This window comes from Diaporthe citri (genome assembly GCF_014595645.1).
Source record: "Diaporthe citri strain NFHF-8-4 chromosome Unknown scaffold_4, whole genome shotgun sequence".
Lineage (NCBI taxonomy): Eukaryota > Fungi > Ascomycota > Sordariomycetes > Diaporthales > Diaporthaceae > Diaporthe > Diaporthe citri.
In genome coordinates this window covers 5,387,909-5,402,481 of record NW_025064849.1, presented here as the reverse complement: position 1 = coordinate 5,402,481, position 14,573 = coordinate 5,387,909, and the positions used below count along the sequence as shown (strand labels likewise).

The following is a 14,573-nucleotide window of genomic DNA, read 5'->3' as shown; positions in this document are numbered from 1 at the left end:
CGCTGGATTTTATTTACAATTAAATAATAAAGCATAACCCTTAATTCTTTATATTTTAAAATGCTTATTTAAACTAAATCGCTAAGTTTCACTTATAAAATACCTTTTTAAAAGAAATAAAAGATTAAATATTTTAATTGCTTATATATATTAGCTTAACCCATAACCCTTATGCTATAAGAAATATAATTTCCTTATAAATATAAGTAGATTTACCTTTAAATTTAAAAATTACATTTTATTAATATTTTATTAATTATTTTATTAATATTTTATTAATATTTTATTAATATCTTATTAATATTTTATTAATATTTTATTAATTCTTTTATTAATTCTTTTATTAATCCTTTTATTAATTCTTTTATTAATTCTTTTATTAATTCTTTTATTAATTCTTTTATTAATTCTTTTATTAATTCTTTTATTAATTCTTTTATTAATTCTTTTATTAATTCTTTTATTAATTCTTTTATTAATTCTTTTATTTTATCTTTTATACTTTATATTTTATACTTTATATTTTATATTTTATATTTTATATTTTATATTTTATATTTTATATTTTATATTATATATTTATATTTATTTTTATATTTTTATATTTTTATATTTTTATATTTTTATATTTTTATATTTTTATATTTTTATATTTTTATATTTTATATTTTTTATATTTTTATAACTTTAACTAAGGTTGTTATTGCCTTTGTTTTATCGCTAGCCCGGCTGCTTAAACTAATAGTTATTAACTTTATATACTTGCCTATTACGGCTTGCCCACGGCTGGTAAAGATGCTATCTTTATTTACTATAAATGGGCCCTTTTTATAAGGCCATCCCTTTAGCGGTACCTTCCTTGGCGAGCGGATTGTTAGTAGCGGGTTTTCTTTATTAAGATCGCAATCAAGATACCAGTTCTTATGAATATTACCCTTATTAAGTAAATGGCTAGCCTCCTCCTTATTAAGTATATAGTTTATATAAATTAAGCCATATTAAGTATAAATAATGTAATTGCAGCTAAAGGGTATATAATACCCTCGTGGGGTCTTATGATTATAAATATAAATTATATATAATTTCGTTATTGAGAGAAGCCCTAGCGCCGCCCTTATAATTTAAAGAGGAAGCTTCCCCAGCTACTTTTAGCCGTTAAATTTCTCGAGGGCCGCTGTCTTCTAGCGGGCCTTCTTAAGATAAACTTGCTGGGCAGTATCTTTAAGGGCCTCATGAGCAGCCTATATGAGGTAGAGAATATTACTTATACTATAGCCTAAGTAAACCTTTACTTTCTAATATATTCGCTTGGTAAAGGAGGTTATATATAAGCTGAAGTTAAGGATCTTATAGGTCTTATAGGTAGTTTATTTAGTAACAATCTTCTCCTTCTCGTTAATATATTAGGTTTTAAGATAGTTAAGGATCTTTATCTGGTTTGAAAAGGTCTCTTAAAGGCGCTGCCAAGCTGTATTATAGGTTTTGCAATTAATGAAGTATTATATAAATTTAAGGAGGTTAAATAAAGCTGTTTAAGTATAAGGTATGTAATTAAGTACCTTTAAGGATATCTTTAACTTATTTCTCGCCGGGCTATTAAGCAAAGCGAGATCCTTATTATAATCTTTAAGATCTTTAGCCTTATCTTTATTGGTTACTTCTCTTTCTGCTGCTAAATCTAATAAATCGCCCTTTAACTTCCTTTACTTCTTCTTAATATTAAGGACCATATTTATATTTATATAAAAAATATATAACTAATACTTTAATTAAGAAAATTTATACTTTAAAGTATTAATTAAAGTAATATTATAGTTAGTAATAAATAATATCGGATTATTATTTTTATACTTTCTTAACAGCTTATAAACTTGCTTAAGGAGCTAGTAAAACCCGCTTTTACGCTTATTATTAATAACGCCTTAAAATAATAGCAAGATCTTTTTTATATATATAAGAATTATAGCTTAAAAGTATAGTATTTTCTTATTATTTATAAAATATATATAATTAAGGGAGAGATTATGAGAAATATTGCTTATAAAGCTACATTATTTATTACTTTTTATATTAAAAGATGCCCGTTATATTACCCTTATTATTACATATCTAGGAATATTAAGCACCCTTTTCTTTAAGGTAATTTAACGCCGCCTATACGGGTGTATAAATACTTTACTGCTTCTTGCGCTAGTTTACTAGCTAACCTTTTATTATATTGAGCCCCAATTGAATTAAGGGAAACTCTTGCTCAAGTGCTGCCTGGAGCTTCTTTAGCTTAGCGAGGGAAGGGTTTCAAGCCGTATGAGCGAGGAATTTATAATATTCTAGCAATAGCTTTACCCAGCCGCGCTAAGCTTCAGGATTTATTTAAGGACTGTAATTTATATAATAAGGATTATTAAGCTATAAAATTTACTTATTAAAAGTCTCTTTTATATAATGGGTAAGCGCTAATTAACTATAATTAGCTTTAATCGTGGTGGAGGAGTTTTTACTTATAATACTTGTGTGCGTTAAACCGTAACTATACTGCAAATAGGTATAATTTATACCTAAATCTTGCTTTATCATAACGTAACTATATAACCTTATCGCGGCATGTAAATCGGCCTTAAGCTCCTTATAGGTATTATATCCATCGTGGTAGAGTTTTAGATAACTAGGAGGCGGGGAAAGTGCTGGTTTATGGTTATTAAGGGCAGTAATATTGGCGTTTTATTTATAATAGTTAGCTTATTACTACGCCTCGAGACCCGAGTAGTCTGGCACCTCTAATATCGCTATAACGTTGAAAAGATAAGATGCGACTAGATAGAGATAGTCTTCAATAGCTAATTGATCGATCTAATTGAGTATTTAATTAATTCAAGTTATGGGAGATAGAGGGTCATTGAGTTAAGTTGGAGGGTTGAGGCCGTTGGGCACTGTAAGCATCAATCACTGCAATTTGCACCAGTGTGGGTGGTCTAGTGCCGTTGAATGGTGCGATCTGATTGGCTGCATCTGGAGGTTGGTGATGACTAAGCGTACCTTGCCCTGTACCCTCCGATTTGAGCCCTGCGAATCTCCGTTTTCACTAGATAGGCATCAGCCGAGGCCACGGAAGACGGAGCAGCCCAATCCACCGGCAATCAGCTAGTAAGCCCCGCGGGTGACGAATCCAAGGAAGCCGGAGAACCGAGCAGATCAACCACCATCAGGCCTAAGACAACCCATCACAACAAAGCCAAAGGACAGGAAACTTCGACGAACAAAGGATCTCAGGCTATTTCAGATGCTCCTAATATCCTTTCCGAAGTTTCAGGAAACGAACGGGTGGTTCCAGAAGTGCCAAATGCTTAGAAATTGTCTTCATGTAGTCAAACGCTCACTGCGCTGGGTAGTGAGTTCTAGCAAGCCTTTTAAAGTATCAATTACAGTCGGTAAAATAATCTGGTATCCTCATCAGACATCACGATCATGATCGGGCTGCACCTTCATTATTCCGAGGCACCCCAATTCTGGCGGGTTGGCCTCGGGAATTGCTTCAACAAGGCTCACCGTCTGCTCCCTGCGATTTTCCACCCCTTTCTCAATTCAGTCAGAGGCCGGAGGAGAAGCTCCGCAAGCTCACTGGGAAGGTGAGTCTAAACTATCAGAGACCACTCGTCTCGAGCAGACCTCTGTCTTTGTTCCCAGTTGCTGCTGCCGCACACCTGCGCATCCTTGCCTCACACAATCGCCGTGATTTGCCTTTCCTGCTTTCAAACGCAGGTAGACCGTTTGGGTCTCTTAGCACGCTCTAGGCCATTGGCAATATATTTCAAAACGTCACCTGGAGAACGTTTCAACACCCTTGCGGGTGTGTAGAGCAGTATTCCCTGGCCACATCCGGGGCCCCGATGGCTGACCTGTCAGCCTGTACGGATATCTCTCGCATTTTAAGAAGCATGAACAACTTGGAGGGCGGCGTGCAGGATGAAATAGACTCTACCAATGGGGAGTAACCGTCACCCTCTCGGTCACAAATGCGTGTTCCGTGTTCTGGAACAGGATATCTGAGTCTCCCTGCAGTTCTTGGACTGTCTCGGCTGCCTCGTTTCCTTGCGCGGTTTCCCCAGCTCCTTGATCTTCAAAATGAACGGGCGGCGCCTGGAACCAGCCACGCTGATCAATCTGTCACCCACAGACTGTTAATGCTACTGCCGGACCCTTCCCCCGCCACTTCATCCCGGCCAAAGCCCATTCGTCCATTTTGATGGACAAGGCGGCCCACCGCCGTTTTGTTTTGCTTTATCATCTGTGGCGGCCTTCGCCAGCCTGTCTCTACAAGCAAGCAAGGGAATGTGGTTGACGTCGACGTGTGTGCACGGGAATCTATAGAGTGCACAGGCCCTTCCATCTGTGCCGCTCCTGCAGCTTCGGCTGCCCGAGTGTGATCGCAGAAGATCAGCTTGAAGCTGGCTCTCGCATTTGTGGCCTGTAAAGGCTGCCTATGTTGGGAAATCATGGAACTGATGTACATAGTGTACCGTCTATGCACGATCGATGACTTAAGAAACGCTGTCCAACATGCCCAGGACTGGATGAAGAGACCATTAGACCGCCCACCATATGTAAAACTCCGTGAGAAGATGGTCTTGCCGGCTCCCTTGAGCCGCCTGACAACAATTCGGGCTTTTCGTCCTTCCAGGGCGTGCTCGAGGGCATTTTAGTAAAGCAGAAGTCACTGCCGGCACATGAAGAGAACGGCCTACTTATGTGGACATTCAAGAAGTTTACTGCAGTGGAATGATCGTTGAAGTTGGTCCCGAGCTTTGTTGCCATCGGACCTTTCGAGATCCTGGGAGGGATCTGAGGAGCGAATTCCCACCCTACACGGAACGTCACCCGCCAGCAGACTTAAGTGTATATCAAATTCAGTTATAATAAAGATACGATACTTTGCCGTTATCTACCCCCACATCACTAGCTTAATATCGATGTGGTGCTCTCAAATCCGGTAGATACGGTACTAGAGGGCTCAGTCACCTCTATGCTTTCCATTTACCACGGTCGCAAGCAGCAAAATATCTTGCATCGAACCTTTTCCGTGTTTAACCTTTGAGTACGACCACCTCGCATTGTGAAGTGCAGTGCCCGCATTCTATCTATGATAACCCTGGCTTTCCAAGTCACGGCTTGAATAGCGTTCTGAACAAAACCCACAGCACCAGGGGGCTACCATTATATATCGTCGGGTAGATCGGTATTATCCTGTCAGATACTCAGCGAATGAATCTGTATAGAAAAGACACGTGGTCTAAAAGGGATTAAATAGAAAGAATAGTCTAAGCTTTCTGGGCAGAAGTGAAGAGGCCCAATTACGTACCGGAAATTGTGGCTTGAACTCAGGCGGGAAGTATGTCTGCTCCTCAGTGATGACGATATAGACGGCATTCTGGTATCGCGCATCGTCGGCGAGTGGCTTAGCCGTATCGGCGTAAGACAGGATCTCCTTTCGCAGGTCCTCGAACTCCGGGGATGGGATGTCTGCAAAGTCTTCGGGGCCTAGCCTGCGTTGCGCAAAGGCTATTTTCCAGTCATAGGCAATATAGGCTGAGTTTGCAAGGCTAAAGCTGGTCCGTAATGGAACAAAGACGCGTGTCTTGTTGTCTCCGTTTCCAAGCTTGTTCCGGAGGAGTGTGGTGACCTCATCATTGGGCTTATTGTAGCGGGGTGGGATACCAGCACAGAGCAACTCAGACTCGTTGATGTTGTGGGCGAGCAGGAAGGCGTTGAGTATAGGAAGCGGGACCTTAAAGCCGCGTAGGAACGTTGTGGTACTCATTGTTGGAGTTCAGGTCGAATGGTCGTTGATGCAGACAGAATGCGTCCAACTGATTGAGTCGGAGAACTAGATGGAGTGTTGATGGGGCCTGGAATACTGAGATGGAAGATCTCACTCTGGTTAATCCTGAGAATTTTATATTAAGCGGAGGCAGGGGCCTCTCTGGTCGCTGTTGAAGAGGCCCCAAGTTAACCCCGCAGCTATGTGATTACTTAAGCAGGACCAACCAACAGACTAAAAAAAGGATGCCTATACTTAGCGCTTGAGCATAGAACCAACCTGCAGGAAATAGCCCTGCCACCATTCCTGCCATCCACCGCGGCCCATGATCGGCCACCTAATAACCAACTGGTTCTCAGTGGGGAGATAATACCAGGCAAGCAGGTCTATTTTTAGCCCGATGGGTTCTGCTGGCTTTTGCTTAGAAGTACGCTGGAGAGTAACTGATAACTACCCAAGTGAACACTGAATAAGTCACCTCCAGAGCAAGAGTGACTACATTACAACGTCTCATCTATATGAGTTGGGTGCTCAACACCGCCACTAGTAGAACAGGAGTGAAGACGAGTAAGGTAAGGTGGAATTTACGTGACAACACAATTTGACTAGCACAAGTCATTTAATACTTGACTAGTTTTGGATGCAGCCAGTGCGCACTGTCCGGCAGTATCAGGTTGTCACTATCTAATGTGTGTCCGAGACAGCCACCTAATCCTTAATAGGAGCGGCTACGTCTCTTGATTAGCAGGTCCTATTCTGTAGTCCTTGTGAAACCGCTCTACCCTCAACGTACTTAAACTTTACGGTGCTTATCATGCTTAGCTAGGTGTTCATCCCTGTCCGTACTGTGTTTGAACCCCGTTCCACAGTTACACTTGTACTTATCGCCGCTCCTCGAGGCCGACGACAAAGCGGCCACTGGAGCCTTGCTCATCGATTTAGCAGGGGCCGGGCCCACATTCACTGGTACCTTGGTCTTCGGCTGAGCAGGAGCCAGAACCCCTGAGGTCTTGCTTTTCGGCTTCTTCTTCAACGTCGGGTAGCGAACCACGAAGGGTTTGGCCTTCGCTGTCACTTTTTCCAGCAACGCCTCTATGCCGTCATCGAGCTTCGGCTTGGGCTTCCCTGGAGCTGCGGCCTGAGGGTTGAGGGTAAGCTTGCGCAAGGAGCTGGTGACATCGTCTGGACGACCCTTGGGCATGGTGGGCCTGGAGGACGCAGAGTGGCTAACCACATCTACTTCAGTATTAGCTGGGCTCTGATACGTGCTATGTAGAATACGAGAATGGTGTCTTTGGTGCAACCTGCTGTGTTTGAATGCATTGCTCACTCACTATTTCGACTAGCCGCTGACGGGCGGAATCCTGGGTCACGGCGACGATCCGACATTTCAAGAGTTGATTATCTTCGAGGTCGTATATGGCCCTGCGCCGAGATATACAAAATAGTTGATGAAGTTTTTGGTGAAAGACAGGCTGCAGAAGAAGACAGTCTCGTTTGCCACGTATGAGATTTGTTAAATAAAAATAACTTAACAATAAAGTTTAAACTAATAAATTATTATAATTTATTAAATATTAATAAAAATTATAATAGCTTATAAAGTTTATATTTAATCATTTTACTATTTATATTATTTTAAAGCGTTAGCAAGGTTTAATTATGCTATTATTAACCTTTAAGGGCTTTATTAATATTTAATTTTATAAAATTAAAGACGTTATTATTATAAAAGTAAAAGAAAATAACTTATTTTAAATTAAGCAATTTAATGCTAAAATTAACAATATTTTTTAGCTAAGCAATTAATTAAGTTTCTTAATAAGATTTATAAGAATTAGCATTTTATAAAAGGCTATTATTATTTAAAGAAATGCTAAAACTAAGCTATTTATTTAATTAAGTTAATAATTAAAGTATTATAATAAAGAATATTATTTTAATTATAAAAGAAAGTTAAAATTAACATTATAATGCTTTATTAAAGGAAATAAGATATATTTAGCCCTTATATATAATAACTTGTTTAAGTAAACTAATTTAATTTAAAAAAGCAGGAAAACGCTTTTTTAAATTATATCCTTAAAAGTATATATAATTAAGCATTATTTTGCTTAATTAATTAAAAGCAAGGCAATTAAGCTAAAATATTTAATATTCTCTTAATCTTTAAGCTAAATAATAATATTTTTTTAGCTATATTAAGGTGCTTTAATAAAGCTAATATAATTAAGTTAAGAAGGAGTAATATAAATAGCGGGAATATTATTAATATTAATGAAAGTAATAATAATAATAATTAGTTTGCATTAATATTTATAAATGCCCTTAATAGCTATTTAATGCCCTAGTAATTAGCTTTGCCGCCGCTAATATTATAGGTAGCTAAGCATGTATATATATTACTTATAGCCCCTTTTTTCATTAAAGTATTAATAATAAGGGTTACGTTATCTCCGCTATATTATTTATTAATATATTTATTATTCTTAGTAATGCTTAACAGCCTTAAGGGTAATAAGTTATTAAATAACTTTCTTTAAGATATATATTATTAAAGGGCTTAGCATTATTAAAAAAAGTAGGAAATAAGTTACTTAATTATAAAGCTTTAAAATATAAGCTTAAATAGGCTTAAAAACCTTTTAATATAGTTAAATAAGTAATTTATTAATTATTAACTTAAGGAGGACTTAACAAGCTTTCTTTTATAATATATAAAGGATTTTATATAGGAATATAATATATTAAAAGAAGGTATATTAAGTTTATTAACATCTTTAAGGGTAATTAAGGGCTTTAAAAATAATATTATTATTAAAAGTAATTAATTATAGCTTATTTATTTTATATAAAAAGGTATTTTAAGTATTGCTTTTATTATTATAATAATAATAAGTAAAAGATAATAAAGTTAAAATTAATGCTTATAATATAATAAGTTTTGCAAACTAACTTAATTTATTTATATTTATTATACCTTAATATAAAACATTAATTTTCTTAATTAATATAAGGTTAATTATAAGAATAATAATATTATTAAAATTATAAAGTTTAAAATATTTAAATACAAAAATTATATTATAATTATAATGTTTTTTTAATAATATTATAATAATTTAAAATTAATATATATATATATTATACGTATATCTTAACTTGCACCTTTCTTAATTATATAAACTATTCTTATTACCACCTTTTAATAATAATAATAATCTCTTTATAATATAATTTATTATTAAGTAGTTTATATTAATAAGTAATTTAATTTTATAATATCTGTTAACTTATATTAACCTTAATACTTACTTAATATAAAATATTTAATAACATTTAGCATTAATTAATATTAATTACTTTTTATTGCTTATTTTTAATTAATTTTATTAATTTAAAGGGATTAATGTAATTATAATATAATTAAGAATTATTAAGATTTTAATATAAGGGCCCTTTTTTAATATTAATTATGCTTTAATTTTTTATATTAATCTTATTTTAATTTACTTATTTAAATATTTAATGCATTAAAAATTAATAAAATCCTTTTAGCTATTTAAGTTATAAAGAAATTTAAAAAGAATTATATAAAACCCCTTAATGCAACTTAAATTACATAAATTTTTAATATCTTTAAAACCACTTTACTTTATAAAGTAAATTAATAATAATTCCATAAAAACATATATATTAATTAAAATGCTTAAAGATTTCCCTTATAACGTTTTAATATAAAAATAATAGCTACCTTTTTATTAATATTATATAATATTAAACTTATTAATAAATATTAAGCTTAATCCTTTATAAATATATAATTAAGCCTTAAAATTAAATTTAATTATTTTTATAATTATTAAAAAGCTTTTTATAAAAATTTAAAAATTATTAAAAATTAATTTAAATTGCTTTATAATATAATAATTAAATATTAAATTTTTAATAATAATGTTTATAATTTTAATAAAATTAGCTTTATAATAAATATAATTACCTTAATAATAATTATTATATATATTAATAAATATAAAAAAGTTAAATTAATTTAACTTAAAAATTAAAAATAAATAAGTTATAAATTTTATTATTTTATTAATTAAGTAATAAAATTAAATTTTTTAAATAATTAAATTATTAAGCTTACTTTTAATAAATAAATAAATAATAAAATTAATTTAAAATAAATTTAATACTTTAATAAGCATATTAAGTTAAAAATAATGCTAATTATTAAATATTAATTATAAATAATTATAAAAGCTATATATTTATTAAATTTAATTAATATTATAAAAATAATATAATTATTATTATTATTAATAAATTAATATATTATATTTATTTTTAAAGTATATATATAATAATAAAATTAATTTTTTTATTTAAGCTTTTATTACTTATATTATTAAATTTAAGTTTTCTTTTATATTTAAAGTAGCTTATAATATAATTTTTATAATAAAAAATATTAAATTTATATTTAAAAAAGTTAAAATCTTTTCTTAAAACTTTAATTTTATAATTTTTAAGTTTAATATTTATTTATAAACCTTAATATAATTTTTTTTTATTTTTTTTAAAAAACAAAAGTCTTAAATATTATTAAATGCTTAATAAATTATTTAATAATTAAGTTTTATTAAAAATAAAGTTTTTATTTAAAAAAAGCTTTTTTATATTAATTATAAAGATTATTAATTAAATAATAAAAAGAGTATAAATTATAATATATTTAATTATTCTTATAAATTAATAAATTTATATACTTTAAAAGGTTAATATAATATTTATTAAATATTAATAAGTTAAAAAAGCTTAAATATAGCTTAAAAAAGTACTTATAATTAAAAAATTTAAGTTTTTATTTAAAAGAAATAAAAAAAAATAATTAATTAATAAAATAAATAATAAAATAAAAAAAGTAATTTATAATAAATTAAGTAAATAATATTATAAAACTTATAATAAAATTAAGTATAATATAAAAGTATATATATAAACAAAAAGGGTTTATTAAATTAAATTTTAATTATATTATAATAAATTTAATATAATTAATATTAATTAATATAAATATATATATATTAATAATTTATAATACATTGCATTTTTAATAATAAAGTTAATATTATTTAATATAAAGTATATATTTTTTATTAAAAGTTAGCTTATTTAAATTAATATTATAATTATATTAATTTTTTTAAATTAATAAAATTAATTAATATTAATTAATACTAAATTTTATTAAATATTTTGCATTAAATAAGTATTAAAATTAATATAAATTAATAAATATTATAAAATTAAACTTCTTATTAATATAAATTACTTAATAATAAACCATATTATCTTTAATATAATTATAATTAAATAAATATATAATTTAAAGATTATAAGTTTAATTATTATTATATTAAAGTAATAAAAAGGTTATTATTATTGCTTTTATTTTACTTACTTAAGAAGTAAATAATCATTATTTTTTTATTTAATAAACTTTAAATTTTAAGTAAGAAAATTAATATAATTTAATATATTATTCTTTAAAAATTATAATAATATAACTTTTATTTAAATAAATTATTAAATATTTAAGTAATTTATATATTTAAAATAATAAATAAGTATAATTATAATAAAATATTATTTTATATATTAAGTATAATTAATTACTTTTAAGGTAATTACTTTTTAATAAGCTTTTAAATTTAAATAATATATTATTTAATTTATTTAAATAAGCCTTTTTATATAATATATTTTTTATTTATAAAAGTTATATAATTATTAATATATATTAATTTATAATTAAAGTATTATAATAATATAATTTATTATTAAATAGCGAATATTATTAAGTAATGAATTTTTTTAACTTTATTTAATTTTTATTAATTATAATATTATATTAAGATAAATAAATTAATAAAAAGTTAGCATTAATTAATATTAATTATATTTAATTCTTTATTTTTAATTAATTTTATTAATTTAAAAGTATTAATATAAATATAATATTAATTTAAATTAATTAATTTTTAATAAAAAATATGCATTTAATATTAATTAATGCTAATTATATTATTAAAAATATAATTTATTATAAATTAATAAAATAATTATATTTATATTAATTAATATTAATTAAGTTAAATTTATTATAATATAATTAAAATATAATTAATTAAACTCTTTTTTATCTTTTTTATAAATTTTATATTATATTTAATATTATTATAATTATTATAATATTTTTTAATTAATTTATTATAAATTAACATTTTTATTTTATTACTTATTTTATTTATTAATTACTTTATTATTTATTTTTTTTAAATAAAAACTTAAGATTTTTTAATTATAAATATTTTTTTAAGCTATACTTAAGTTTTTTTAATTTTTTAATATTTAATAAATATTATATTAATATTTTAAAGTATATAAATTTATTTATTTATTATAATAAATAAGTATATTATTATTTATATATTTTTTATTAATTACTTAATAATTTTTATAATTAATATAAAAAAGCTTTTTTAATAAATAAAAATCTTATTTTTAATAAAACTTAATTATTAAATAATTTATTAAATATTTAATAATATTTAAAATTTTTATTTTTTAAAAAAATAAAAAGAAATTATATTAAAGTTTATAAATAAATATTAAGCTTAAAAATTATAAAATTAAGATTTTAAAGAAAGATTTTAACTTTTTTAAATATAAATTTAATATTTTTTATTATAAAAATTTTATTATAAATTATTTTAAATATAAAAAGAAACTTAAATTTAATAATATAATTAATTAAAGCTTAAATAAAGAAATTAATTTTATTATTATATATATATTTTAAAAATAAATATAATATAATATTTAATAATTAAAATAATTAAAATAAATAAAATAAATAAAATAAATATAATAATATATTAATAATAATAATTTTATTATTTTTATAATATTAATTAAATTTAATTAATATATAGCTTTTATAGCTATTTATAATTAATATTTAATAATTAATATTTCTTTTTAATTTAATATATTTATTAAAATATTAAACTTATTTTAAATTAATTTTATTATTTATTTATTTATTAAAAGTAAGCTTAATAACTTAATTATTTAAAAAACTTAACTTTATTACTTAGTTAATAAAGTAATAAATACTTTAAATAATTATAAATAATAAAATTTATAATTTATTTATATTAATATATTTAATAATAATTATTTATTTTTAATTATTAAGTTAAATTAATTTAATCTTTTTATATTTATTAATATATATAATAATTATTAATAAAGTAATTATATTTATTATAAAGTTAATTTTATTAAAATTATAAAGATTATTATTAATAATTTAATATTTAATTATTATATTATAAAAAAGCTTAAATTAATTCTTAATAATCTTTAAAGTTTTATAAAAAGCTTTTTAATAATTATAAAAATAATTAAACTTAATCTTTATGCTAAATTATAAATTTATAAAGCATTAAGCTTAATGCTTATTTATAAGCTTATTATTTTAAAATATTAATAAAATATTAATTATATTTTTTATATTAAAAAGTTATAAAAAAATCCTTAAGTATTTACTTTTTAATTAAATTAAGTTTATATTATTTAATGCATAATTCTTTAAAATTATATTATTAATTTATTTTATAATATAAAGTTATTTTAAGGATATTAAAGATTTTAGCAGCTTAAGCTATAAATAAAGGTTTAATGTAATTTTTTTTAAAATATTAAATAATTTAAATAATTAAAAGTATTTTATCTTCTTTAAATAAAAAATATATATCTTTATTATTAATTTTTTATATATTAAATATTTAAGTAAATAAATTAATGCAGGATTAATGTGAAAATTAAAAATATAATTAGCATTAAAAATAGCTTATCTTATTAAAACCTTAATAATTTTTAATTATATTGCATTACTTTTAACCCTTTTAAATTAATAAAATTAATTATAAATAAAGAATTAAATATAATTAATATTAATTAATACTAACTTTTTATTAATTTATTTACCTTAATATAATATTATAATTAATAAAAGTTAAGTAAAATTAAAAAAATCCGGTACTTAATAATATCCGCCATTTAATAATAAACCACATTATAATTAATTAATATATATAATAAAAATTAAAGGTTAAAGAATATATATATTATTAATATATATATTAAAGTATATAATTAATTAATTATTTAATTAATTTAAGCTTGCTTTAATTTAAAAATTATAACTTTTTAAAAGTAATCTTAAATTACTTTTATATTTAAAGCAACCTTATATATTAAATTAATAAGAAATTGCTATTAATTCTTTTATATATATTATTAATCTTTATAATATTAAAAGTAATAATAAATATACTTTTTTAAACTATTAAAAAATGCCTTAATTAAATTAAAATTAAGTAAGTATAAAGATAAATATTTAAGCTAAATATTAATTTAATTACATAATTATTAAAGGTTATTATAAAAATAAAAATTATTATTATTTATTATTAATATTAAGTTATGCCTTAAAAATAATAATATATTAAGTAAAACCTTATTTTTAATAAAGTTAATAAAGCCTTAATTATTTATATTACCCTTATATATAAATAAATTAAATATATATATAATTATAAATACTAAAAGCACTTAATGCTATATATTATAACTTTTATTATTATTAAATATAAGTTTTATTAATTTAATACTTTTTAATAATTAT

General features: G+C 25.5%; 2 protein-coding genes across 2 annotated transcripts; both read right to left on the bottom strand.

The window, feature by feature from the left end:
- Positions 1 to 3,972: 3,972 nt before the first annotated feature.
- INS49_010577 (uncharacterized protein) lies at positions 3,973 to 5,812 on the bottom strand (the record flags this gene model as incomplete). Its single annotated transcript, XM_043171302.1, has 2 exons — positions 3,973 to 4,158; positions 5,354 to 5,812. The coding sequence occupies 2 exons, from the start codon at positions 5,810 to 5,812 to the stop codon at positions 3,973 to 3,975; spliced, it is 645 nt and encodes a 214-aa protein (XP_043025867.1).
- Positions 5,813 to 6,520: 708 nt separating this feature from the next.
- Positions 6,521 to 7,013, bottom strand: INS49_010576 (uncharacterized protein; the record flags this gene model as incomplete). Its single annotated transcript, XM_043171301.1, has 2 exons — positions 6,521 to 6,540; positions 6,686 to 7,013. 2 exons carry the CDS (start codon positions 7,011 to 7,013, stop codon positions 6,521 to 6,523), a joined length of 348 nt encoding a protein of 115 aa, XP_043025866.1.
- Between the last annotated feature and the right edge of the window lie 7,560 nt (positions 7,014 to 14,573).